The 20,705-nt window shown below is 33.6% G+C and overlaps 3 protein-coding genes and 1 pseudogene across 4 annotated transcripts; 2 read left to right on the top strand and 2 right to left on the bottom strand.

The window, feature by feature from the left end:
- Positions 1 to 418: 418 nt before the first annotated feature.
- On the bottom strand, positions 419 to 1,316 carry LOC120157069 (nicotianamine synthase-like). Its single transcript, XM_039168328.1, has one exon. It carries the CDS (start codon positions 1,274 to 1,276, stop codon positions 419 to 421), a length of 858 nt encoding a protein of 285 aa, XP_039024259.1. The 5' UTR covers positions 1,277 to 1,316.
- A 2,396-nt stretch (positions 1,317 to 3,712) lies between these two features.
- LOC120156871 (CASP-like protein XL3) lies at positions 3,713 to 4,506 on the top strand. The gene is made up of 3 exons (XM_039168137.1): positions 3,713 to 3,905; positions 3,985 to 4,123; positions 4,238 to 4,506. The coding sequence occupies exons 1-3, from the start codon at positions 3,751 to 3,753 to the stop codon at positions 4,490 to 4,492; spliced, it is 549 nt and encodes a 182-aa protein (XP_039024068.1). The 5' UTR covers positions 3,713 to 3,750; the 3' UTR covers positions 4,493 to 4,506.
- Positions 4,507 to 5,716: 1,210 nt separating this feature from the next.
- Positions 5,717 to 9,985, bottom strand: LOC120157125 (4-coumarate--CoA ligase 2-like). Of its 2 annotated transcripts, XM_039168375.1 has the most exons (6): positions 8,881 to 9,985; positions 8,038 to 8,236; positions 6,355 to 6,568; positions 6,170 to 6,272; positions 5,975 to 6,077; positions 5,717 to 5,930 (listed from the first exon to the last, which is right to left on the bottom strand). In XM_039168375.1, exons 1-6 carry the CDS (start codon positions 9,871 to 9,873, stop codon positions 5,923 to 5,925), a joined length of 1,620 nt encoding a protein of 539 aa, XP_039024306.1. In that variant the 5' UTR covers positions 9,874 to 9,985; the 3' UTR covers positions 5,717 to 5,922. The 2 variants fall into 2 exon arrangements, with proteins under 2 accessions (XP_039024306.1, XP_039024305.1); XM_039168374.1 differs by lacking the exon at positions 5,717 to 5,930 and having other exon boundaries at positions 5,939 to 6,077.
- A 3,555-nt stretch (positions 9,986 to 13,540) lies between these two features.
- LOC120157006 lies at positions 13,541 to 15,936 on the top strand (annotated as a pseudogene).
- Positions 15,937 to 20,705: the final 4,769 nt, after the last annotated feature.

The raw sequence follows: 20,705 nt of genomic DNA, 5'->3' as shown, positions 1-20,705 counted from the left end.
TTATTCCCTTTTTTACCAACCCAAAACATTATAACTTGAAAAGTGAAATCGAATTTTCTTAGAATTTCCGTTACCGTACATATCAGATACAATCGGTCGTCTCGCATCGGAAATCAAAAAAACTAAAGTCCATTCATCCTTGCAAACTCCGCAGTAACTTCCCACTCATCACTTTCAATTTGAAATCTCAGCATCTTTCTAAATTCCACGCTCGCTCAGCATTTTTAAGGATTAATGCATATATACTAAAATATCGAATCCTTCAACAAAATGTAAAAGGAAAGTAGGAAAATAGAAGCGTAGCATTGTTGAAACAAGGAAAGCACACAAACAATAAATTTCTGAAACTGTAAAAATAGAAGATAGAGAGGCCTAATATTCAATATAACCTCCCATTGCTACAAAGGAGAGCTTAGCTTTAGAAAATGGGCTTTCTCACGAGAACAACAGAGTTGATCACTTCATTTGTGGGATGAAAAACCGAAAGAAGCTCAAAACCAGGCAAATCTACCTCGTCCACAACGGGGTATAAAAATGCTCTAGCACCATTGGCACTCCTCACAAGCAAAAACCCTCCCGCCTTCATGTGCTTCCTTACGTGCCCAATAATCTTTAGTTTCTGATCTTTGCTCATCCCAACCAAAGCAGCCAAAAATATGCAATCATATTCAGCTAACTTCTCCCTTACTTCCATAATGTCACGTGTCACAAACTTCATCCTCTCCTCGAACTTGCTATCCGACGCAACGAGCTGACGAGCCACGTCGTTCGCCGCTTCATCAATGTCAAAGTTGTCGAAATGTGTAGATTTCATGTGATGGGTAGCCATTACAATGGAGGTTAGAGGCATTGGGCCCGAACCAACGAACGCCACCTTCTTTGGTTGCACCACACCATTGTCACAAAGAATTCTATATTCCAAACTGGCCAGCTCAACGTAGTTGTTATAATAAGGGAAGAGATTGAGACTATTCAATGGTCGTGGGATTTTGGATAAGAAAGTGGCGAATTCAAGCTCCAACAAGCCTTCGGCTCGGCCACAAAGAAGTATGAGATCGTCACGAATGTGCTGCACATCTTGGGGTAAGACCTTAACGTCTATATTTGAAGGGAGGGTGCATAGTTTGACGAGGTGAGTGAAGAGGCTATTCACCAGCTTTGATGGCCTTAAAGACTCGAGCTTGGAAATCCTATCATGGATTTGAATGACGCGAGCGATGAGGATTTCAGCCGGAATCTGGGTTTCAAAGTTGGATTGATTTTGGAGGGAAGCCATTGATGAAAACAATAACTTGTGTATCTGGGAAATTGGATTTGGAAAACTGGGAGTGGTTAGAGACTCGTGGATTGAGGGCCGTGCCATTTCAACTACTTATATAATACATACCAGATCCAACGTAAGATGTATTACAAAAAATAAAATGTGTGTTGGTCAATACCTGCCTCATGCTTCATGCCTTCGTATCTAAGACCTCTTATTCTTTTCACACCACCTGTCTAATGTATATACTAAACTACCTGTCTAATATATTTCTGAATAAGAACATATATTTAAATACAGTATATAGGGATCCCGAATCGGGAGCATGTTCACACTTGCAAAAACTAATAGAACTGAAGTGGAGTGAAGGCATGGGAAATGCCTCATCTTTACCCAAGGGTCAAATAGCGAATCTGGGAAGGAAAAGAGGTGAATCTAGAATTTAATATTTTTAAAAGCAACATACGTAATTTGTCTCGGTTCACCATAATCTAAATATTATTTTTGAAGTATACTTAGATTTAAGTTTGGCTTGATCTCCATATAGAATTCACTAGATATCGTTTTTCCTTGCAAGGTATTTTATGCTTTATCTAGGGATGGGCATGATACCCGAATCCGACGGGTTCCGACCCGGTTCGGGTCAGTTTTTTTTAATTAAAAATAGGGTTTAAAACGGGTCGGTCAGATTTTTTTAAAGGTGATGTTCGGGTAAGATCGGGTCCGGGTTAAGGGTGAAAAATATCTGACCCGACCTGAAAAAATATAATTTTACCTTCTATATTTAGGAATAATTACAATAATACCCCTATATATATATTTTTTCAATTAAATAACTATTTTTATTAAATAAAAAATAATATTTTATTATTATTTCGAGTCGGATAGAGTCGGGTTTAAATTTTCTCTCAAAAAATCAAGTCGAATTCAGGTCAATAGAAGAATATAAAATTTTTGGGTCGGGTTGGTCGAAACCCCGTGCCCATCCCTAGGTTTTTCTTACTCCTATGGATGCCTTGGCTTCTAGTATTAAAATTCAAACCTTTTAGAATAATTTTAATTATATTTTTATTTTAGCCATAAATTTAATTTTTATTAAAAATATATAAAACTCGATAATTTTGCTATACCGGAAGTGTACATAATATATATATATATATATATATACTTTGAATTTAGAAGGCAGATAATGACAACCGGAGAGACAGCTTTTATTAACTCCATAATTAGTGTCCCATCTAAATACACTTAGATCAACAGTTTTCCGTCCTAATTCGTTTTTATCATACGGTAAATATTAAAATTAATTTTTTTATGATAATTATTGTGTCGGAGTATGAAACGGAGTAAGTTAAGTCAGCTGTTGATCTTAATAACAACATATGTTGATTACAAAATAACACTGTTGATTAGGGTTTCATCAATTACTCTCATCCCATCGCAAAAAAATATAAATGAAATTGCTACGTCCAATTCATTACTCAGTGGTTGGCACGTCAATTATATCATTTAATTGATCGATTTTTTTGTTCGCAATTATGATGAAATTAGAAATTGTTTTTAGATTGATCAAAATTCAATTATAGAATTTTTTAAGAGCATGGACTGTAAATTTATTATTATATTAATTTATAACTTTTGAAAGGATTGGACTGAAATTTTATCATTCTTAATTGCTCAAGACTTCTAATTACCTTTAATGTTTATTTTTTAAAAATATTTGATAATGAATTTAAATTTCGATTATATCATAGTAGAATATATCCAAACTTCAAACAATACAAAATGTTTTCACTTTTAAAAAAAGTCAAATTTCAAAATTGAACTTAATAAACATCAGTTTTTTTTTCTTTTAATTTCATTCAATTGTTTTTAATTCTTATCGCAAGCTTTTGCATCCAATGTATAGCTACAATATATATAATAAATAATAGGGTAAAGTACACGAACCGACTATTTGATTTGTTAAATCCTCAATTATCAAAATTACAAATATGGTATACTGACTATATAGCATTACTTTCTTAAAACATCGACGTTCATCTAAGTTGAACATTAACTTGTTGATTGATATATCATAAATCTGATCACATAACTATTTGAGTTGTATAGTTGTTTGAGATTCTGATATCAAATTTTATCATATCATGGTTAGCAAGTTAACAGCCAACTCAAACTGTCATCAATTTTTTAACAAAAAATAACGAGTTTGTAACATATCAATAGTTTGGTGACTATTTTATAACTTTTAATAGTTGAGGGACTAAAAAATAATACTTTATAATCAGATGATCATTTTATAAGTTATAGTGATCGAAGACTCAACAAAATAACATCTTATGATCGGGGATCATTTGTGTATTTTACCCTATATACTATATGTATCGTCGTGGAGAATTCCCACACCACAGGTTTTCTTCTGTCTCAGCGATTTTCATTATATATAAAGAGGCAGAACGTTGGATAATTGATTGGAACCAGAAAGAGAGATGGAATCGGGGATTCAGAAAATGGAAGCCTTGCTTAGACTTACTGCGTTATCGATGTTGGTTTTGACTGCTTTCTTAGTTGGCTTCGACTCTCAAAGAAATGTCGTCTTCTACATTGAAAAGAAAGCTTCCTTCCAGGATTTACGTGCTCTCGTGTAAGATTTTTATCTTTTATCACTTGTAAAAGAACAAATACATATGTCTTTTGAATGATTCTGATAAAACTTTTGACAGTGGATTGGTGTATATCGATTCATTGGCTGCTGCTTATAACCTACTTCAACTAAGTTGTTCTTCGTTCTCAGCCTGGTGCAAAGGAAGATCATTGCAATCTTGCACGTATGTAGCTTGGCTTCGTTTTGTTTTGGACCAGGTAGATATTTTTTACCCATCCTCTAATGTTTCATCCGATCCAAGATTATTTAAACCAGAACCACAGTGGTTAGTTCGATATGATGCATCTCTCTCTTTTGAAATGCTTTGTCAGGCAGCAGTGTACGTGGTGTTTGCAGGGCACTTAGCGGCAACGGAGCATTCGCTTCTGGTGGTGACGGGAGAAGAGAACTTCCAATGGGTAAAGTGGTGCAATAAATACACTCAATTCTGCTTCCAAATCGGAGGGTCGCTGCTCTGCGGCTTCGTATCAAGTGTCGCAATGATTTTCATCGCTTCCATCTCCGCTTTCAACTTGTTCAGGCTCTATTTCCCCACCAACTTCATGCACTTGAAGCCCAAATCATAGGTTACTTGTCAACCCCACTTTGAGTTGTATATTATTCATTGACATAAAGAAATATAATAATAATTCTAATAAGCAAGGTTATTAGGTTTTCATTGACTTTGATTATAACAAATACCTTGATTTTTCATTAGTAAAGAGTTCGTATATATGGTTTTACAAGACCTGCTAGAACCTTCCATATGGTTATGCCAGCCTAGACATGCTGGCATTCCAATCCTAACAACCACAGTAACAAATTATTAACTAGCCTCTCAGTGGCTAACGAAGGTTAGGATGATATTAATTATATTTTTAAATTTATTTTAAAAAATAAATTATAAAATCTATCACTTAATTTTTCATTATTATTTTGATCGTTAAAGTTTTTTTTAAATAATTTAATAATTAAACTTTTAATTTTTTTATTTTGGTCACTAAAATGTTAAATCATAAATGAAAAAGTGATATGGAAGTCTGCTGACATGTACTACTTTTTTTAAAATAAAATTTATGTGTCATCCATGTTATTTTCCCTTTTTTATTTTATCTTCTTTATCCAAATTTGAAAGTTTTACAATTTCATCCATATTTCACACTGGTGTTGCAATTATCATTCTTCAACGTCTTCTCCAACCACTCAAGGGATCAACGAGCTCACCTAATTATCTCTTATTAGTCTATCAATTTAGATTTTACCTAAACCATTTTAAAATTAATAAAACTCAACCAAAAACTCAAAAAATCCCAAGCAACTTTGATTTATATATTCAATATCCGATAGCGTGGAATCAAAATATACAACTTAGTTCCTCTTTCTCCACCTCCCCACTCTTGGGATTTGAAGAAGATGTTTTATCATCGAGAAATCAAAGACAATTTAAAACTAGAGTTTCTTCACACACAAAATGAAAAAAAAATTGGGATCATTTTATATATATTTTTTAAAAAATATTTTTTTTTGAAAAAATAGTAGAATAATAAAATTTTAAGATTAAAAAAAATTAATAAAATATACATAAAGAAATTTAACATATATTATAATTTTAAATTTTTAGAGAAAGCGATTGTCTTATCAATCGACCTCGATCCAGAAAATCACCACGATGAATATATTTGGGCAAAGTTGGCATGCACACAAGTAATAAAGCAAAGATTGAAACACCAATTGAATAATAGAAAACGGAGATATAAACACAACAGATGATAGTTTCAACTTCTCCAAACATATGTTCTACAACAATTGTTTCTGTTTTTTTTTTCTTTCCAATTTGTCCACAAAATCATATACATAAAGAACTACAAACATTTTCATGAAAAGCCCCAATAGAGTACCAGTTTCCTCTGATCCTCAACTCTCGGTTTTCCAAAAGTGACAAATTCAATTCCTTGTGATTAAAAATCACCAGCGCAACACATTTAGGCTAGTTGGGTACATCTGCTGATAGCATTTTCTACATGGAATGCGACCGTACATGTCCTCTTTGGGCTAGTTGGGTGCATCTGCAGCAAGCTTTGCTCGTAGGTCTTTCCGCAAAATCTTGCCTGAGGGAGCTTTAGGGATGGCATCCGTGAAGAAAACCTGGCCAAGCCTCTTGTAAAACACAACCTGTGCAATAATAAATCAAACCATGGGAGCCATATACATTATTCAGATAATTGAGTACTCGGTTTAACATTACAAACAACTTTTGGTATTACCTGCTTTGAGATGAATTGTTTAATCTCATCCTCGGTGATCTTGGAACCATTGGATCTCACAACGAATGCAACTGGAACCTCTCCGGCTGCTTCATCTTTCATACTGAAATACATATATGATAGAAACTGATGTGATTGCACGACTCGAATTATTGCTCAACGTGGTTGTGTTAAGGGAGACTTACGGTACAACAGCGGCATCGGAGATGTTAGGATGGGAAATCAACATTGCTTCGAGCTCAGCAGGTGCCACTTGAAAGCCTTTGTACTTTATTAGTTCCTTCAATCGATCAACAATGAAAAGTTCATCATCATCGTCAATGTAGCCAATGTCACCTGTGCGCAACCATCCATCTTTGTCTATTGTTCTCTCTGTGGCTTCAGGATCATTGAGATAACCTAAACAACATCAAATTTATTTCATAATTTATTAGGTGTTTCATCAATTATCACTATATGATTATATGAAATGAAAATAAAGTAAAAAGAATGAAGCTATATTCCATATCCAACGATGCATGTTTGGCATGTCATTCCCCAATCAAAAGCCATTATTGTCTTAGGTAGAAGTCGTAATCAAGAGCTGGGAAAGATGAATTAAAAGACCTTGCAATATATATTCAAAATCAATGTTGCACAAAAAAATCACAATTAGAAACATTGTATTATTGTGCCTAAAATGCATGTGGGATGTCATTCACCATATACAAAGCATAAATATCTTGTATCTACCAACATACGATATATATCACAAGGGAGGACTTTTAAGGATATTAATTAGTGTAAATGAATTTAATAATATTAGTAGAATTTTTCAATATATATTCAATAGAAGTCTTTTTGATTAAAAAATAGTAAATATTTTAATTGATTTAAAATATTATATAATTAATAGATCATGAAATATGAGTTGAATTATTAACAAATATTATAAAACTAACACATATATATATATATTAAAAATGAAATACTATCAAGTTGTTATCAAGGTCTGCAATTTTGAACATTTCTTGTTTACTAATAACAACTTGTGCTAAGGCTTTGACTTTTGGGCCTAGGGGTGTAAACGAGCCGAGTCGAGCTCGAGTATTGCTGAGCTCGACTCGACTCGACTCAAAAACTCTGAAATAGAACTCGATTCGACTCGAAAACTCGCGAGTTTAAAACTTTCAAGCTCGACTCGAACTCGAAATCCTGAACTGAAGCTCGTGAGCAGCTCGAAAAGGCTCGAAATGAAAAAAAAAAAACTTAAACTTAACTCGATTGAAACTTCAAACTCAAACTCGAACATAAACCTTAAATACATAAAAATCTTACTTAATTTTAAAAATAAATTAATACATAAATTTTAATATTATTAATAATTTATTTTCTAAAAAAATAAAATCTTAATATATTATATTTGCGATCTGCTCACGAGCTTTTCGAGTCGAATATCGAGTAGCTCGTTTCGGCTCGTTAAGAACTCGAGTCGAGCTCAAGCTCGAGTCGAATCCATTCGATCCGAGTATTTATCGAGCCTTAATCGATTCGATCTTGAGTAGCTCGCGATCTGTCTCGTCTCACTTACAACCCTATTTGGGCCTGCAAAAGATGCATCCCACCAAACAAATTGGTTATCTAGATGAAGTGTTAAAATTTGACTACAAATTAATAAATGATGTTTTATTTTTATTAGTACGAGATGTAATTGTAAAGTGATGTTTATTTGAAAATTAATTGATAATAAAAATATAAAAAATACACATAATTATCAAATTTGAGATTTAAAAAAAGAATAATATGAATTTTTATTACTGAGATAGTAATCGTTGCATTAATGTATAAAAAAAACTAAATAAAAATGTAAAATTGAAACGGTTTTATACCTTTCATGATCTGAGCACCCCGAATGCAAATTTCCCCCGACTGATTTCGTGGAAGCGAGGCCCCAGTTTGGGGATCCACAATCTTCATTTCCGCATTCCTTACGACCGTGCCACATGCACCAGATTTTGTCTCCCACGGCTGTTTCGCAAAAGCCAAGTTCATGGCCAGCACCGGCCCTGCCTCAGTCATCCCGTAGCCCTGTACTCACCGCCACAAACCCATTTATATTGCGGTTACTCCCCTAACCAGCACCAAAATGCATATTAATGGAACAACAGTTGATATTTTTTCTTTGTTGGGTGGTGCGGGATTCACTCATGCTTTTGCATTTATTTCATGCTTGATTTCCTTTAATTATAAACAGAACTTGGTAGGTCAATTTTGTTTCAACTTTATGTTATGGTAGAGAAGAAGAGTAAAACTCATCGCATCACCAGCATTTATTAGAGGAAATTAATATTGGTGGTATAATTTATTGGAAAGAAAATTATTTTGGTCCGAAAATTTCGAAGAAAATTATTTTAAAAAACAATGAGATTTTTTGTCTTTATCAAATAACGACAATAAGAAACATGGCTGTGCTACCCCATCTGGAGGACTTTTAGAGGCTCTTCCTAGCAATCTGGAGTACTTTTAGAGGCACTTCCTAATAAGATTTCATTACTAATAGGTTTGTCGTTGCATATGAAACCCAATCTACAACCCTCCAAATCTGACATAAATAGAGTTGGATCGAAGGTTTTATGTCAGGAATGAATTTATAAAAAAAATTAAAATTTTAAGGGCCTTCAATGCATCCTAGACATAAACATGTTAACATCAAAGTTAATTAAGCATGTTACCTGTCCCAGTTTAGCGTTTGGAAGTCTGGCTCTAACAGCATCCTCTAGCTCCTTTCCCATTGGAGCAGCGCCGGACATCACCATTCGGATAGACGAAAGGTCGTATTTATGGACGTCCGGAGTCTTGGCAATGGCCAAAACGATGGGCGGAACGAAAGGGGAGATGGTTACCTTGTATTTCTCCACAAGCTCCATTAACGTCACAATCTCAAACTTCTGCATGATCAAGATTGCAGCCCCTACTCTCAAAGAGCAGAGCAACACGGAATTAAGTGAATATATGTGGAATAAAGGCAGCACGCAGAGAATCACATCTCTCTCGTGGAAATAAAGGTTGGGATTCTCTCCATCAACCTGTTGGGCCACGCTTGTTACGAGACTTTTATGAGTCAACATCACCCCTTTCGGTAACCCCGTAGTTCCAGATGAGTACGGAAGGGCCACAACATCGTCTGGGTTGATCTTGACGGCTGGGATTTCATCCTCGTCCACCTGAATCAACTCCGAGAAATGCCAACAACCCTCCGGTGGCGTATCTATCGTCACGATCTTGATGTCGTTTTCTTTAGCGAAATTCTTCACTTTCTCCGCGTAAACCGCTTGAGTTATAAGCAGCCTAGTTTTGGACGCCGTCGCCTGTTTCGCAATCTCCGCCGGCGTGTAAAAGGGATTGGCGGTAGTGCTGATTGCTCCTCGGAACGATGCACCAAGGAAAGCAAAGACGAATTCCGGCGAGTTCTGAAGCAAAAGCATGATAACATCTCCCTGTTGGATGCCGAATTTGTTGAGTCCGGCGGCCACTTTCCGAGAAGTGAGCTCGACTTCGGCATAAGAATAAATCCGACCAGTAGGACCATTGATCAAGCAAGGACGATCTTTAAAGTGGGAAATGTTGTCAAAGCAGTAAGTATGCAAAGGGAGGTGATTTGGGATGTAAATGTCAGGGAGGGTGGACCGAAAGATGAAATCGTGCCGGTCTGGGTTGGCCTCCATTGCCGGCGAGAGTTAGAAAAAGAAGTGGAGCGTGAAAGTACAGGGGAAACAAAAGCGAGAAGGTGTATGTTTGGTGTTTTGCTTTGGGCTGATCTGGTTGGTTTGAGCTTTGGTCTAGGTAATATACAAGTAGGTAATGGTAGAGGGACCTGCTTTGATTAACAAGTTCACAATTTTCAACTCACCAATACTTTTCTTTTTCTTTTGGGCAACAAGTTACCTATTAGCTCAATTCGGTCGTCGTAATCTGTTGTCCGGATCTAAATTATCTATAAAAGTTTAAAATATCTTCTTTTTAAGCAAGTGTTTAATGTTTATTCGGTTATAATTTCTAAAATTAATTTTATTATCACTTTAATGCCATCCTGTCAATAACTGTTAAAAATATATATCATCCAATGGTTGATCGACATATCATATTACTTTTTTATTAATATTAATTTTCCAAAAATTTAAAAAATATTAAATTTCAATTTTTTTAAAAAAAAAATTCCAAATTCCTAAATCCTCACATCCTCTTAAATGGTTAGAGATTAGATGGTGAGCGAAGGTTCGAACAATTTAATTTTGGTTCGGATGGCGGTACAATCTCGCCCACGATGATAGATAAACTATAGTTGGGTAAAAAAATAATCTCATTCGACGGAACTAGCGACTAAATGTTACAATTATTTTGTTTCGGACGACGACATGCCACACGAAGGGAGATGTCATAATGATGTGAGTTTGAAGATAGAATGAGTGTATGGTTTAGAAAATTAATGATTTTGTTTTTTAAAAAATAAAAAATCATGTTATGTGTCAAATACTAATTGAATAATATTTTTTTAACTATCCTTAATGACTAGATACCTTAATCGATAATAAAAAAGGCTGAACAACTATTTTAATAAAATAAACACTTCAAATAAATAAGGAATATAATTTTAGTACTCATTTTTCAATTAAACTAAAAATATATAATCTTGATAAATATATTATTTGATATATTCACTAACATTTTTCTGCACAATAAATATTTTTCACAATCTATCTAGAAGGCTACTCTGCCCATATCTACCCTTAAAATATTAGAAGTAAAGTGATAATCAAAAGACTTGTGAAGAACATTAGATAAAGAAATATAGGGAAATAATGGGGTTTGGTAATAGCTATTGTCAGGTAACAAAATTTTATAGACAACAGCAACCAAATATATATATACATATGAGATAGACATAAATAAAATTTTAAATTTTATATAATTAATAAAATAAAAAAAATATATAAAAAAATAAATTTAAGATAGAATATATACTCATCTTGAACTAAGGATTGATCCACCAGTGAGACCATAGATCATAAACCCTGAAGTGTTTATGGTGGTGATGTATTTTGTGGTAGACGACACGCTTGTCATTTCTTTATGCAAATCAATCCGGACACCATCACGAAAGTAATTCTACCCTTTCTTTATTCTAAACTATGTTTTCAATGTGACTTTTTTTTGTCTTCAACAATCATTTCTTTAAATTAAGGTCACCTTATTCTTGACGAGTTGGATGACCCACTCACACAAGTATTGCACGTCTTCGCATATTAAATTTCATGGTTTTATCTATCAAATTGAAAATAATCTGAAACTTTGTATACGAAATCAAACTTCAATAAATATATTTATAGCTACTCTTTTAAAGACAATCATGTAAATGTTGAGAGGAGTAAAATTATTTTATATAAAAAAATGGCTGTCCTTTTTTTCCATATATATGGGGTAAGGGGGAGATAAGATAGTAGACTACCCCCAACACCAGGTTGAGAGCAGCTTCCGTAAGAGACCTCCCAACCCTTCAATAGTTTGGTCCCTAATTGTACGACAGCTTGACTATTAAGATGAGCGAATTCCCTAGAATCCCATTGAAATAGAATTGGCTTTACGAGCATCAACCAAAGCAATTTAAAATAAGAACTAAAGTCTTTTAAGAGAATTCAATTGACGAAATTACTAGGAAAACTCGAATACTAAAGCATCAACATGGGAGATGTACTTGATCTAAATCGAGCGGAAGAATCCTGCAATCGTCAATTGAAGGCTTAAGCAGTTTGTTACTGTTGTCAGGATTTTTAAGTAAAAATCATAAATTTACAATTGAGAACATAAAGAAAGTCCAAAACTCCACTACCAAATTAGTTGTGAAGTCATTACCCATAAAGGATCCATATTGTTATTTTCTACTTATGACTTCTTTAAGTTCAATTTTTTTACCTGGTTCGTGGTCCCTGGCTATGTGAAATCGTTGATTTGCATATGGAATGAGCAGAAGGTGAGGAAGAAGGTAAAGAAGCAATGGTTGTTAAGTTTTTTTGGTATTCTTTGGTCCGTGTGGACTTCTAGGAATGATGCCGTCTTTAACAGAGCTCCTAATTCTGACACTAGAATTTTTTATGTTATCATTGTGAGGATCGGTTGTTGGGCAAATAGCAATTGGCCTATGGAATTCCCCTATGCGCATGATTTTATCAGAAATCCAGAATCGTTTATTTGGGGTTGATATGTAATTTTAACAGTTGCTTGAGCGTGTTGGAGTGGCTCTTATTGTGGGTTCTAGAGGTTTGAATGTCTTTCAATGTATATTGCTTGCTCTAGTTTTTTGCCTGCTGTGTTGTGGTTCCTGTTTTTCGAAGGTGTGGTTTCTGCTGGAGGGTCATTTTTGTTGGTATTTCAGCGAGGTGATCATATGACAGCCCTGGTGCTTCTTCTCTGATGCATAACGTCTGCTGCTTAGACACGGGGCTGCCCTATGTGAATGCAGGTTCGTGTGATGGGAATTTCGACTCGCTCGACGCCTGGGAGCTGTTGAGTGGTTGAGCTGGTAGTACAGTTTGGTGTCCACCGGTTGAGTTACCATCGATCACTGCATCTTTCTGGAGCTGCTTTCACGTGCTGTATTGGTTGTTATGGTTGGTTCCATGGAGATAGGTGCTGCGTGGTTTAGTCTCCATGTCTGCATTGGGGAGTTTTGTTTCAGTACTGTTTGCGTGCATGGGTGTTGGGATCGCTAAACCAATACACGTCGCTCATTCAATTGAGTAACTTCTTTTAACGGACTACTTAGAAAATATTGCAAAATAGAAGGTTAAACGCTTAATTTTTTTTTATTAATATAAACGCTTAATTCAATCAAATAAATTAGACACTTAAAATAAAAAAAATTACACATTGTAATTTTTGAATTTTGTAATTTTCTATAGTTTAACTTTTTTAAAATTATTAAAATTTATATTTATATATTTTAAAAGTATTTTAAAAAAATACTTTTAAAATATAATAAATCATATAATTTGCAATTTTGCATATTATAAAACAATAAAGAAACATCATGTGGCAGCGTTCTCATATCAATGTTTTATGGCCATAGAGATTTAATAATCAAAGAGTAGGAAGAAATTAAGTACCGAACTGAAAATTTGATATAGTTCGAGGTCCGATATCAGCATTAAGGTTCTTTTCCACTCACTTCCAAAGCGGCAAAACCCCAACCTTTTAAAGCAGCTGCTGATCGTACGCCGGGGAAGCCAAAATCACAACTCAATCTCAGTACAGGACAGCATTACAACAACGTTTTTCCAGAAATTTTCGTCAGCAAAGAGGTAAATTTTCTGATTTTGGAGCTACCTATTTAGAGTAATGTTGAGAAGATTGAAAAAACTTGCATTTAGAAAAAGGCTACAATCTGTTTCTAAAACCCCATGTTCAGTTTTCTCATCTGGGCATCATTCCCAGAGCAATCAGTCAGATTCTGAGAATGAATGGCATAAATTACTCAAACCATTTGACCTCGATGAACTTCGAAAATCATTCAATAAGATTACTCCTTATCAGCTTTCTAAACTACTTGAATTGCCAATTGATGTTCCCACATCTTTGAAGTTGTTTCAATGGGCGGGTTCACAGAAAGGCTATTGTCATACTTTTGACGTGTATTATGTTATTATTGAAAAACTTGGGGCAGCTAATGAATTTAAAGCTATAGATAGGTTATTGATGCAAATAAAAGAAGAAGGGGTCGTTTTTAGAGAATCACTCTTCATTTCGATCATGAAATATTATGGAATAGCCGGTTTGCCAGGTCAGGCTACTAGACTATTATTGGATATGAAGAGTGTTTACTTTTGTGAAACAACATTTAGATCTTAGAATACAGTCTTGAGTATTCTTGTAGATGGGAATTGTTATAAAACTCCGAATGTTTTTTATGACATGTTAAATAAGGGTATATCTCCTGATGTTCTTACATTTGGTTTGGTAATGAAAGCCCTTTGTATGGATAATGAAGTAGATTCTGCATGCTCACTGCTTAGGGATATGACGAGACATTGATGTGTGCCTAACTCAGTCATTTACAATACTTTGACACATGCATTGTCGAAAAGAAACAGAGTTATTGAAGCAGTGAAACTTTTGGAAGAAATGTTTCTGATGGGTTGTGCTCCTGATGTTCAGACTTTTAATGATGTTATCTATGGCCTTTGCAAGCTTGACCGTATCCATGAGGCAGCGAAAGTGGTTGATCGGATGCTTCTCCGAGGCTTCACCCCTGATGCCCTTTCTTATGGGTTGTTAATGCAGGGGTTATGTAAAGCAGGCTATGTTGATGAAGCAAGGGCATTATTACACAAAGTGCCCAACCCAAATGTTGTTATCTTCAACACCTTGATAAATGGATATGTGGCAAGCGGACGTTTTGAAGAAGCTAAGACTGTCATGTATGATATCATGTTAAGTATTGACTGTAAACCTGATGTTTTTACATTTAACATTTTGATTCATGGACTTTGCAAGCAAGGATGTCTATGTTCAGCTTTGGATTTGGTTAATGAGATGGAAAGAAAGGGTTGTAAGCCCAATGTGATAACATACTCAATTTTGATTGATGGATTATGCAAGGAAGGTCGGGTAGAGGAAGTTGGTAACATGCTAAACGGCATGTCAGCTGAAGGAGTCAGGCTGAATACTGCTGTGTATAATACCCTAATAAATGCACTATGCAAGGGTGGGAAAATCCATGAAGCACGGGATTTGTTTGATGAAATGTCAAGAAAAGGATCTAAGCCTGATATATTTACGTTTAATTCACTAATATCTGGTTTATGCAAGGTCATCAATGGAAGCAACATTGGGTCTGTATCACAACATGATGGTTGAGGGTGTTATTGCCAACAAAGTAACATACAACACTCTGATTCATGCTTTTTTAAGGTGGGGTGAGATCCAAGAAGCACTTAAGCTTGTAAATGAAATGTTATTTAGAGGATGCCCCCTTGATGAAATCACATGCAATGGCCCAATAAAGGCCCTTTGTCGAGCTGGGGCAATCGAAAAAGGCTTAGGATTGTTTGAAGAAATGACAAGGAAAGGATTTGTTCCAAGTAACATATCTTGTAATATACTGATAGATGGCTTTTGTAAGGCTAGGAAAGTCGATAATGCACTTGAATTTCTAAAAGAAATGATTCATCGAGGTTTAACGCCGGATCTAGTAACCTATAACAGTCTGATAAATGGTCTATGTAGAACCGGACGAATAAGGGAGGCTTTGAGTTTGTTTGACAAATTAGAAGCTGAAGTAATTTATCCTGATGCTATTACTTATAACACGTTGATCAGTTGGCACTGCAAAGAGGGCATGTTTGATGAGGCCTGTTTATTTATACAAAGAGGCGTGGAGTCTGGCTTCATACCCAATGATGTGACTTGGTTTATTTTGGTCAACAATTGTGTCAGACTGTCAGACGGGGATTTTTCATCTCCATTTATTACCTAGAAAGAAATTTATGTTGTTGAAAGATTCTGTCTTGTTTCGCCTTGGAGTATGCTAGCAAGGTGGAAAGAATTGGTCTTCAAATCGGTCCTGCCAATGTCCATATTCCCTCCATTTGGATAAATGGACTTCTTTTATTCCGTATGGCTCTTATGGTTTGATTTGTCACCTGCAATTGGTTAGTGAGGCAATTCTCTGAAAGAAATCAATTGGCTGATGTTGAAACCTTGCATTTTATTAAGGTAATTTTAAATAATATCCAGTACAGATTATAGGACTTTCCATATATCGATGTTGTTTTAACCATTTAAAATAATATTCAGAGATACAACCTAAGTTGACTACAATACTGCATTGAACCGATCAAGTTAAAGTTGATGAGCTTGCACATGATATAGTGATTGGTTGTCGAATTGTCAAGTCTAATCAAAGACTTGTTTCTATGAAGTTTTCCTATAAGACAATTGTTTTCGTGCTGGCTTTAAGTATATGCCATTAAACCCTAAGTGGTCTCTATGCTATCAATATGCTTAATGTTTTCTTTTGTCTTTTGCATTATCTGACAATTTTTGTTTGTTTAACTTGTATACTTCTCCTTGTACAAAAATTTTGATCACATCTCATTAGGTTGCCCCTTCTGTCCTCTCCCCCTACATTAAAATATTTTGAAATGCATTTCAGTTGTATTCCAGTTTTTGCTTTCCACGTTACTCATAAATTAACCTTATGTTTTCATAGTTCCTTTTGCATGTTAGTGTTCTCTCATAGCCAGCAGCCATACAATCTGTTGGTAGAGTGCTAGACTGGTAGTTCTAGTGGCTAGGGAGATCAAACTCTGGCAACCTCTCTCTCTCTATATATATATATATTGGTAAAAGAAAAACGCTCATATGCTATACTTTCTTTCTGTGACAGGATAAGGGTTCTGTTCTGTTCTGAGCTTTGATTTGAGCCTTGTATTGCTGCTCAACGCAATAACCTCCTGGCTCGAGGACTTGTTCCAATGGGGATGTGCTTTTTTATTTAACCTTAAATTTTGGGGAAACTCGATGCATAAAGGTATATACTGTCAACATGATTTCAAAATTTTGTGCAGGTAGATTGAAATTTCTGGAGTAATAGTGTAGTCATCCAAGTTGTAGATGATGATGAAAGCTTAGGAAGAGTGGAGGTATTAAATTGTAGATTCTTTGCTGTGTTAGCAATTAGCATTTGGTCGTCCTTGCATAAATATCTATCACATGAAACGCTCGATATTTGGATGATAAGACATTTTTGTGATTCGTTGGCTTTTATACTGGCCGAGCCATTAAATAGGGAGGGGGCTAGTAGATGCATTGGCTTCATCGTTTTCCAATTTCATTTGGTTTGTGGTTTATATATCCCCTTTCATGTCAGTGGAGGTATCCTTGCGCAAATATCCATCAAATGCCTTTGTCTATGTTGATCTATTTCATGCTTATGTGCTGATTTCCTCTTTCCATTTATTTCTGTCTTTCATAGTTCGATGCTGCAAATTTGAGGAAGCAGCTTAGATCGAGCTTTAAGGAAAGTGGTGGATCCGTTTTACTTCTGGCAATATTCAGGCATTAGGTCCTCTCCAGAAATTCATTCTTGCAAAACCGGAATAGGATTCTTCGGAATATACTTAGCCATTTGCATCAAGCTCGAACTTCCTTCTTGGCAAGATTGCTGCATTAATAGTATCTGGTTAGTTAGGTTGCACATTTGCCATTAAAATGGAATCCATTGCTATGCTTTAAAGGCCCAAAATAATAGTTGGAAAGCACATTGGGAGAGTGACGGCTTAATTCCTTGCATCTATGGATGCTGCATGCTGAGGTTCCAACCCATAAATGGCTACCATTTCTGTTGCTTTTCTTTCGGCTTAAAGCTAAAAACTTTCGGTGGAACTAAGAACTCTGCTTTCATTTATTGATTTTAAGTTTGTTAAAAAGAACTCTATTTTATATTCGAGATTTATGATTGTTCTATCAAGAGTATCATATGCAAAGCTTAAACTTAAAGTTTCTTTATATTATATTTGGGAACTTGTCTTTTTTTTTTTTTGAACAATTTTTGTCTAAGGGAAAGAGAGATAAATTTTGTTCGTAATGGGTATAGAACCCAAAACTTAAGAGATACGAGAAATGTCAACTAAGAACTTTTAATCATATGATCTAGAGATTACTAACTTAGCTTACATTTCAAATATATATTTAAGCACGTCCACCGTTAGTCATAAATAATATGGTTAGATTCAACTCCCTCGGCTATTTAAATTTGACGAAGTTGTCGTTTTGGGGTCCAATTGATTTTATCCATGTCAATGGATACAGCCATGAATCATAGAGTTTGATTCTTAAGTCTGTTGGTTTAGGGTCCACTTGCACGTCCATCCATTTATTGCTTTAATTTGTCAAACACGGACACTTTTATTAGTCAAATCTCTTGGGCTCCATATTAAAACTAAAAACCCAATATCTTACTATTTGATTACAATGGGCGAGTAATCTTTTAAACTGAAAATAAGCAGATAATTTGGAAAGGAAAGTCATGCTTTTAGTGACGTTTGGTCAAGTTGTAGAAATTGACTTTGTTACCGGCGTGAACACTTGGCCTTCTTCCATGTATAATATCTGTAATTTATACTATAAAAATGAATTGTGAAAATAAACGTATATATTTGCTTATTATATTTTATTTTTTGTTATAACTAGTAATATGATTAACTCAATATGAATTAGACATATACTTTCATTTTTTAAATAAAATAAAATGAATTAAAAATATGTCGTGTTAAAAATTAATTGATTTTGTTAATAATAGTTGGTTTAGTGGGATGATATATTAGATTGTTCAAATAAGGTCAAATGTTCGAATCTTAGCTATTACGAATATAGTAAATTGAGTTGGGAAGTTCGCTCACATAATGGGTCTCTACAAGATCCAATCTGATTTAATCAATTAATAGATTGAATATCATTAGTTAATTCAAAAAATAATAATAATTTATTTTAATTTGATTGTTGAAGTGATTTATAAATAGTTTATAGAATATATTATGAAAAGTACAAAAAATAAATCAGGATATAAAGTTTTTTTTAATATTTTAAATGGTTATAAGATAGTATTTGTTTAAATTTTTTTAATTATTAATAATATGTACACAACCGCTTTAATAAAAGATTTTTAGGAAGAATAATAAAACATTTAAATAGTTTAATATATGTATGAAAAAAAAAGTTGAATAAAATATTTAAATCGTGAATTATATAAAAATCTATATTAGGAACTTACAATGAGATTCTTTCAATTTCACATTAAATGTATTTAAAGGACCTCGGGACTTATGAACAAATTTTTCTTTTCTTTTTACGTCTAACACTTTAAAATAGGTATTTATGTTGTACGACAATCTTAATATAAGAATAAGAAAATATCATATTAGAAATATTATTTTTTTAACATTTTTGATAAAGCGATACCTATAACATTATTTATTTTACTCGAAATATTAATTCCGCTACCTAATTTTTTGTAGAAAAAAATAACATTTTAGGTAACACTTATTATTAATATTTTCGGTAAAAAAGATAATATTTTAAGTATTGATTTACTAAAAATGTTAAACATTTTAGGTAGCATTCAATATTATCACTTTCGGTAGAAAAAATAATATTTTAGATAACGTTTTAATAATAATATTAAAAAATTATTAATATTTTCGATAATACTTTTACTGTATATTAATGTTACGGTTGCCTTGGACATCTTTTAAATAGCCGGCAAGAAAGAAATATTTTCTTTAAGATATCTGATGTAATGCGTTTGTCAGTCCAATTTGATTTTTGTGAAATTATCTCATTTTATTGTTAGTAAAGATACTTCTAAAATACATTTAAAAGTGTATTGATTATGTAAGACTGACAAAAAACTGCTACACAAATTAATTTAAATTTTAATTAAAAGACAGAAAATAATAAACCTAAAATAAGATGTAATTTTAATACATATTTTTACCGACATGGGTTGCTTTAACGCTTAGGTAAAAATATAAATTTGAGTCACCGATAATCACATTTGATTCCTTAAAAATATATTACATATATTATTAATAATTTACCATTATTTTTGCCACAAATTTGTAACATAAGACACCTATGATCTATATAAAATTTATAGGTTAATTTATCGTTAATATTAGTATCATAAATTGATCGAATATCGTTTTAGTTAAAAATAATTAAAAATTTATTATGGGTTAATCAAACGCTACATAATTGTTAGTTTGAGGGTCTAATTATCTAAATATCATTCTAAAAAAATATGACAATTTTTATGAATTTTATCTAAAAAATAAAATAATATTTATCTAAAGGTAAACTATACAGCAATGGAGAATATATTTAGTCACTCAATAAATATCTATTTTAATAAATAAATTTAAATTTTTTAAAAAATTATAAATAAAATTATTAATTTTAAATTATTATAAAATAATATCAATATAGATTTATTGATATAAATTGGACGAGTCAAGAATCAAGCAAAATTATACATTTTAGGTCTAAAAAAATTTGTACAAGATAATTATTATAAACACAAAAGTTACATGAGGACAAACAAAAAGGTCATGAGCTCGAATATATTGCAAGTCTCGAGCACAATTGTCTATTGCATCAAAACTGGGTAAATTATACAAATGGTCACTTATGTTTTGCATCAAAAATGGATAAATTATACAAATGGTCACTTATGTTTGAGTAAGTTTTTGTTTTCCCTACTAAAATTTCAAAAGTTAGTCACATTATCAATATATAACAAAATGTCACTAGCATTGTCGATTTGTAACAAAATGCTCACTTAATATTAACGGTCGTTAATATGAGTGACAAAAAGCTAATGTGGCATGTTAATCGGTTGATCTGGTATTGTTTTTGCCGCGAAGATAATTGATCGACTTCCTATCCCCTCTACAGTCACCGTCTCCAAATTCATAGCTGAAGACAACGCCGACCTCGTGTCGTC

Source organism: Hibiscus syriacus, unplaced genomic scaffold, assembly GCF_006381635.1.
Source record: "Hibiscus syriacus cultivar Baekdansim isolate YM2019G1 unplaced genomic scaffold, ASM638163v2 tig00111238_pilon, whole genome shotgun sequence".
Taxonomy (NCBI): Eukaryota; Viridiplantae; Streptophyta; class Magnoliopsida; order Malvales; family Malvaceae; genus Hibiscus; species Hibiscus syriacus.
This window is presented reverse-complemented; position numbering and strand designations above follow the sequence as displayed.